The 7275-nt window shown below is 42.4% G+C and overlaps 1 protein-coding gene across 6 annotated transcripts; it reads left to right on the top strand.

Moving 5' to 3' along the window:
• The first annotated feature begins 107 nt into the window (after positions 1–107).
• MEIG1 (meiosis/spermiogenesis associated 1) lies at positions 108–7275 on the top strand. Of its 6 annotated transcripts, none has more exons than XM_035549381.2 (5): positions 110–146; positions 1068–1168; positions 2689–2818; positions 4696–4858; positions 6896–7275. In XM_035549381.2, the coding sequence occupies exons 3-5, from the start codon at positions 2715–2717 to the stop codon at positions 7022–7024; spliced, it is 396 nt and encodes a 131-aa protein (XP_035405274.1). In that variant the 5' UTR covers positions 110–146; positions 1068–1168; positions 2689–2714; the 3' UTR covers positions 7025–7275. The 6 variants fall into 6 exon arrangements, with proteins under 6 accessions (XP_035405275.1, XP_035405274.1, XP_050567760.1 ...); XM_050711803.1 differs by lacking the exon at positions 110–146 and adding an exon at positions 150–214; XM_050711805.1 differs by lacking the exon at positions 110–146 and adding an exon at positions 162–176.

Genomic DNA, 7275 nt, shown 5'->3' on the forward strand with positions numbered 1-7275 from the left:
CCCCTCCCAGCGCGTTCGGCCAATGGGAAAGCTGCTCCCGCCTCCCTCCGCGCGCTCGGCCAATGGGAAAGCTGCTCCCGCCGACCTGTTGACCAATCAGAATCAGGCCGGGTGACGGGCTCCTCAAAATGGCGGCGGCGGGAGGGGTTGCCTAGCAACGGGGCGCGGAGGGGCCGGTGTGGGGCGGGGGGGAGGCCCCGGGGCGGGCCGCGAGGTCTCTGAGGGCCGGGTCGGGGCTCTGGGAGACGGCTGGGGGGGGACGGCGGCTGGGGGGGCTGTGGGGGGGCTGTGGGGTGAGGCACGGTGCTGAGTGGGGGCTTGGGGTGGCGGGTTGGGGGTTGGAGACGCCGGCATGGTGGTAAGGAGGGGGTTGTGGGGTGGGGATGGGGTCTTGTTGTGGGGTTGGGGGGTCGTGATGTGGGGTTGGGGTCGTGGGATGGGGTCTTGGGTGGGTTTGGGGTCTGCAAGTCATTTGTGGGCGTGGTGGAGAGACTGGGGTCCAGTCACAGCTGTGGGTTGGAGGCTGGTGTCATGGCCACGGGGCTTGGGGTTAAGGTCGTGGTGGTGGGGTAGTCTTACGGTCACGGTGGTGTCTGCGCTGGGATAAATGCCTTCTGCAGCTCCGGCTTATGGTTATTGGGACAGAGGAAATCCCAACGTCTGCCCTTCATCACTACCTCTGTACACCCCATGTTTTTTGAAGGGATGTTCCTGTCTAAAAGCTCTGCACGTAGAAAGGGGAAAACAGAAATTTTGTAGATTATTGTTGCAATTTATTTCGTCACTGACCATTAAAACACCCCCTCTTTAACAGAGGCAGAGCAGGAGTTGCGTTGGTTGGGGTTTGGCTGCCCCGTGCCTGTAGGTTTCAGAGCAGGGACTGGATGTCACGATTGTGTGGTGGGTGCCCTGCTCTTTCTTGGTCTGTTGTCATTGTTGGTCTCTAAACGATAGCAAGGAGCTGACTGGACACAAGGTGCATGCTGAGCGGTTTGGTGGTTGTGGTGACAGTTTAAGTGCAGTCTTATCTTTTAGAAGACATTTTATTTCTCTTTATGAACTTTAAGGAAGCAGAGGAAACAGAATTGGAGAAAGAAGATAAAAAGAAGCATTGTGGAACAACCATTGTAGTAAGACACAAATACTACACTGTCTCGAGAACTTGAAAGTAAGTAGTGAGATGCCCTTTGCTTCTCAGCTTTTAGTGGTGCTTAATATAGCTAAGAGAAGCCAAATGCCCAGGACTTCAAATACCAGGGAGTTCTCCTGTTCCAGCCCCACAGAAGTAGGTTGCTGTATTCCCTTTTCTGGCAAGTAGCCAGGATGAGGATATTCCTGATAGGTGTGCCTGCACACACACACTTGCACGCTCTGTGTTCAGCCGGACACACAGACCGAAAACTGCATTTACTGGCACCCACATAAATACAAACAGAACTCATATAAACATGAAGTACACAGACTGTTCGTCCTGTTCTCCTCCCTCTCCAGCTGATCAGGACTGAGGTTCACGTGTGACCCCACCACCACCACAACTACCTTATCATAAATACATCCACATTTGTGAATCCTTCAAGCATTAGCTTTTTACACCGGTATCTCTCACATCTGGCAAATTCTCGTACATGCAGTAGTTTCTTTCATGTTCTGGACAAGAGGCACTGGACACTGAAATACGGGAGGTTCTCTTTGAACATAAGAAAAAACTTCTTTACTGTACAGGTGACTGAGCAATGGAACAGGTTGCCCAGAGAGGTTGTGGCGTCTCCCTGCTGGGAGATATTCAGAAGCCATCTAGACACGGTTCTGGACAACCTGCTCAAGGTGTTCCTCCTTGAACAGGGGTTGGACCAGAGGATCTCCAGAGGTCTCTTCCAACCTCAGCCGTTCTGTGGTTCTGTTTAGTCAGTGTAATGTCAGGCCAGGGGCCTGGATGTCTGCCTCAGTACCTTGGCAAATACAAAAAGGTCTCATGTAAAGTCTGTTGAAGTCATTGGAAGTACCTGACTGGTTCTAGGACCCCAGATAGGTCCTGTGAATGCTGCCTTGTATAAGCATTAAGGAGACAAATATACGCAGGCCCAGGCTAGTTGGGATTCCTTAGAAATTATGGTGTGAATAACATAAAAAAACTTTCCCAAGGACAAAACAGAGGTATGTGAAATGTCACTGTTTCCCCTACAGTAAGAGTAGGCAAACATTGTTTTAGCAAAGTTCACTGTTGAACAATACCATTTACATAAAAAGCATTAGTGTTATGCTGAATTATATTTTCTTACTGTTGTCTTGCACTGTGTTCAGCTTTGGGCCCCTCAGTACCAGAAGGACATCGAGGTGCTGGAGCTTGTCCAAAGAAGGGCAACGAAACTGGTGAAGGGCCTGGAGCACAAGTCCTGTGAGGAGCAGCTGAGGGAGCTGGGGTTGTTTGGTCTGGAGAAGTGGAGGCTCAGGGGCGACCATCATGGAAATGACGGTTCTGTTCTGTAGGCTGTCTGTAGTATGGCTCATCTCGTGCTCCCGTACAGCGAAACCAGCTCTGTGCTTGCAGCTCGGGGGCACTGCAGTAGACAAAGAGCACGATTTTCAAAGGGCTTAAATAGCATAGAAAGGATAGATTTTTTTTATTATTATCTGAAGTCATCACGGTGGCACTTTAACTGTGTGACCTTTGTACCTGGTTTTGAGCAGGAACGCCTGTGGACAGGCCACCAGCAATGGTGAGTCAGGAAGTGCCAGGCATGTCTAGATGTCTTGGAGAAGCACATGCATTAGATGAACTCAGCACATCCCGTGATGAAGTACTTGACCCTAGTAACGTGTAAGTTACCAGAAAACACTTAAGAAATACTAAACTATTACAAATTGTAGCTCTAATGTCGTCGCTAATAACGTCAACTGTGTCGAGTCCCAGACTGACAGCAGTTCTCAAGCACAGTTGAGCATATACGTGATAGGAACAGCTCTGTAATGGCTGCAAAAGGACACTTTGCAGCGAGGGATTAATTTTATTTTATATATATATATATATTTTGAGATAAATATTTCCAAGACTACACTAAAGATTTATAATAAGGATATATGCTGAGCATATAATTTGTACATGATAATTCATAACTGGGTGGGAAAATTTACTTTGTTGTTTTGGTTTTTTTTCAGTAGTAGATGGCCGTCTGCCATTACGAAATGCCAGTAAAGAGCTGCAGAGCTCTTACTGCTTAATGCTTGCAGTGCTGAACGGCCAGACGTTTAGTGTTGCCAGAAAAGAGTCCTTGTGCGTATTTTTTATTGATCTTTAATAAAGCATATATGGTAAGAGATGAAAAGCCCTTTTTTGCTAATGGCTCTTATACTGTCAGACGGCAGAATTGCAGACTTCTGATTCTACATTATGATAATGATAATTCTTGATATTTTCCCAAAGATGTGTATGCTGCAGCGTGACTTTTTTTTTTCCTTTCCCGCTTCTTTTAGCGGACTAAAAGCATTTGAAAAGGCATCAGCTTTCGACTTTTCCAGCCCTCAGTTGATACAGGAACTTGCTAATTAAGGAAATTTTACTTTGTGCAGGATTTGGAGGCAGCATACTGCCCAAAGGGAGTGAGACTGTTCATCCCCTCACTACAAAATCCATAAGCTTTTTCTCCTTCCTTCAAAATGTCATCCTAATTGCAAAGCTGAAACCTGGTGACATTACAAAACTAGGAGAGGACCCATTTCTGGTTATATCTTGTACATATGGTAGAGTTCTGTATAGCTGCTTGCAGAAGCAATATAAAGTTCTGGTTTTGATAGCAGAATAAGAAATACTCAAGAAAGCAAATGCAGTGAAATTCAGATCTAAGGTAGAAATCAAATAATTCATATTTTTTGAAATACTGTTCAGATCCTTCATTATTAAATTTTCACTTTTTTTTTTTTTAATTGGTAAAATTTTTGTTTATTTGATTTTTGCACCTTGAGTTTTACCTCCCAGGTTTAGAGTTGGTTGACCTATTTGCTATTTCTCAGCAGATTTGAACAAATGGGTTTGGTGTGGGGAGAACGTCAGTGACAGTCAGTGCAGATTTGGGCTGGGCAAGCGCAGACTAACATGAAGTTTGGTAGGTTGTGTGCCTTTCCTTTTCCTTACCCCACCCAACTTATTTCTTAAAATCAACTCTCCATATGACTGGAGGTGGCCATGTGACTGGTGGTGTATTTCTCCCTTCTCTTCCATCCTGACTGCTTCCTGTTCTTCAGTAACATCCCATTTCTTCATTTTGTGGTTGCCAGTTTGGTGTTCCTTCAATAGGAAGAAAGAAAAACCTGAAAAGCTGCCTGGCCCTGGGGGCAGTGACTGGGAAAACATGAAATTAGAAACATTCACAGGGTTTTGTTTATTTTTTATGCATCAGTGGGCACCAATAAATTTTAGGCACCGCTGTTAACTCAGGGTGGCAAAAACATCATGATAACAGTTTCCTAGATGTAGAAGTGTAGGTGACTTGGGTTTGTTTGAGATCGAGTGCATTTAATTTAATTCTGATTGTTTATAATGTTTTTTTTTCTTTTTTAACCTCAGACTTTGAGTTGAAGACATTATTGTATTGTGTATACTTTGTTGTTGTTGTTGTTGTTCTACTCATCCGTATTCCGCCCTAACAAAATCACTTACTTTGGCCTTCTCTTATTTCATTTTCAAAAATCTAATTTCAGGAAAAAGGCTGAAGCTTCTGCAGTCATGGCTAAAGCTGACCTCAAGCCAAAATCTATACGTCATGCCAAAAATTGGTCAGATGAGGTAGAGAACTTATACAGATTTCAGCAAGCTGGATACAGAGATGAGTTTGAATATAAACAAGTAAAACAAGTTGATACGGTAAGATTTAGAACTCTGCAAGGGTTATTGCATTACACTTTTGTCTCATGTTAAATTATTAAGTAAAAATGAAGGTGCCTCTTACTTCCTGTCTTCAGGCTAGCTTCTGGTAGGTTTTTTCTTCCAGATCTGGCTTGAATTCTTGCATTATTATTAACTGTGCAGAGTAATTTATTTTGCAGAAGTGAAATAGAAACACTCACCAGCCTGTGTTTTTGTTCCACATCTCTTATGCATTTAGAAGTGTTAGAGATTTGTTTGAATAGATGTAGCTGCCATCTGAAAGACTAATTCAGCTTTGAGGGAAGGAATATATCAAAGGTAATTCTCTGTAAAGTTTCCCCATTCCTAACAGGTCTATTAAGAGAGTAAACACATCCATTGTCAGGGGACTCAGTCCTGTGTCATTGCTACCAGCTTCACTTTTACAGCTGAATTACATGGTAGGATAGATAATCAGACCATGCGCACCCAAAACTTGGTTTCTGTCTATTTCTGAAACTGTCCCAAGTAGAAATGTTTGACGGCAACTGTGGTAAAGGGAGTTGTGGCAGAGGCATTTGTCAGCTGAGCACATCAAGGACTGGGTCCTCTGGTCGCTACAGTTACTGGTAATATTCCTTAGCACATCAGATGAGGTCAATAGCCAGATATGCAGTGGCTACCTGAGATTCAGAAGAGCAACAAAGAGTTTAATTCAGTAAATAACCTGTTATCTTTATTAGATCTCTGTAACTGCTCTTCCAAAGCACCATAAATCTCATGAAATATACAGTTTAAAATACGTTAACCTCCTGCGCACCTAAGTGTGGAATGTTCCTAAGAAAGTCACTCCTCATTCCCATTAAAACATAGCAAAATGTCAATGTGCATAATAAAACACAGCTATTTATTTTGTCGTGGGCTCAGATACCACCGTAAAGGCTGTAGTGTAAATTCCTGTGCGACAGGAAATCCTGTAACTAGTGCGGTAGGATCGGTATGCTCAAGATTTATGGCAGGGTGTAAACAATTAAAACCTCATAAAGGCTGAAGAACGTCGCTTATTCCAATTTAAAATGATTGTGCGTTCTGTTCAGACTTGCCAGGATCTGGTAGTGGTTCTCTTTCAACTTACACATTTGAAATGTCTTATTTTCTCCGTATTAGGTTTCCATAATGCAGTCATGATTAATGATGCAATTATAATGTAGGTGTAGTGAATATTAAGGCTTTTAGCTTTAGACAGGGAATGCAGATAGCTGTGTGTCTAAGTAATAAGGTAAGGAAACTACTATTTCTGGAACTCTCCCGTTAGAGAATGCTCTGCGTAGACATCCTATTGTCAACTCTGCCTGGAAGAGAAATAAGATTCTCATTACGTGACTTTTTTTAGGTTCAAATTGATCAGAAACAATCACAGTTCAAGCTGCAGATAGCTGCCTACCCAAGCCCTAAAGCTGTTAAACTAAAGGCTTGAGCACTTGTATGTTCAAAGCTTCACACTGTGAATGCCAAACAGCACCAAGATGATGCTGGTGTCCTGCAGGATTGATCCTGCTGTTTCTGAGACCAGCTTTTACAGTACACGTAGCTCAATTTATCTTTATGAAATCACTAATGAAATGTGTGATGTACACATTTTTCATGGTCAGAAGAATCCTGAAGAACCACTTAAGTCTGTGTCAGTCGTAGAGAAGTGGAATTTTACAGCATCTCCGATTACTGAATAAATGAATAGCATCAATGTTTTAGTCCTAGATATATTCTAAAAGCTTTGACTGGCCCACTTTCTAAATGACTTTATTAAATATTCTTAGATCCTTATTTCTAGACTTTTCTGATCAAAAAAATCTTTAGCCCAGACCAGAAAACTGTTTTCTGGCATCCTGCTTTTAATCTTCTGTAAAAGTCAAGCAAATTAATAGCAAAGTAGTGCTCAGATGCAGTGAGGTTTTCCGATGGAAGTGTACCCTATATTTTCTGCAATATAATGCACAAACATCATTCAATGCAGGCTTGTTCTGGTGAAAGTATATCCTTTTATTCTATTTGTAGGTAGAGTGTTGGCCAGAAACTGGATTTGTTAAGAAGCTTCAGAGAAGGGACAATACCTTCTATTACTACAATAAGCAAAGAGAATGCGAAGACAAAGAAGTTCGTAAAGTGAAAGTTTATGTTTATTAATTTTGTTACTGTTCTAATGTTTGCCTTGTTCTATAAATCTGTTGGTTAGGATCTGTAAGTAGATGAGATTTGTGTAATCTGACTTAAGTACAGATGTCATTCGTAGATAGAATGGGGAATGTAGGAAATGTAGAGTGACCTGGAATTATAGACAGGGGAATTTCATTTTTTTTCCTGTTATAATTAAAAGTATTATTATTCCTAGTTACAAATGATTTGATATCAAAAATCAACAATAAAAAAATAATAAT

Source organism: Cygnus atratus, chromosome 1 (genome assembly GCF_013377495.2).
Source record: "Cygnus atratus isolate AKBS03 ecotype Queensland, Australia chromosome 1, CAtr_DNAZoo_HiC_assembly, whole genome shotgun sequence".
In the NCBI taxonomy this organism is placed as follows: domain Eukaryota; kingdom Metazoa; phylum Chordata; class Aves; order Anseriformes; family Anatidae; genus Cygnus; species Cygnus atratus.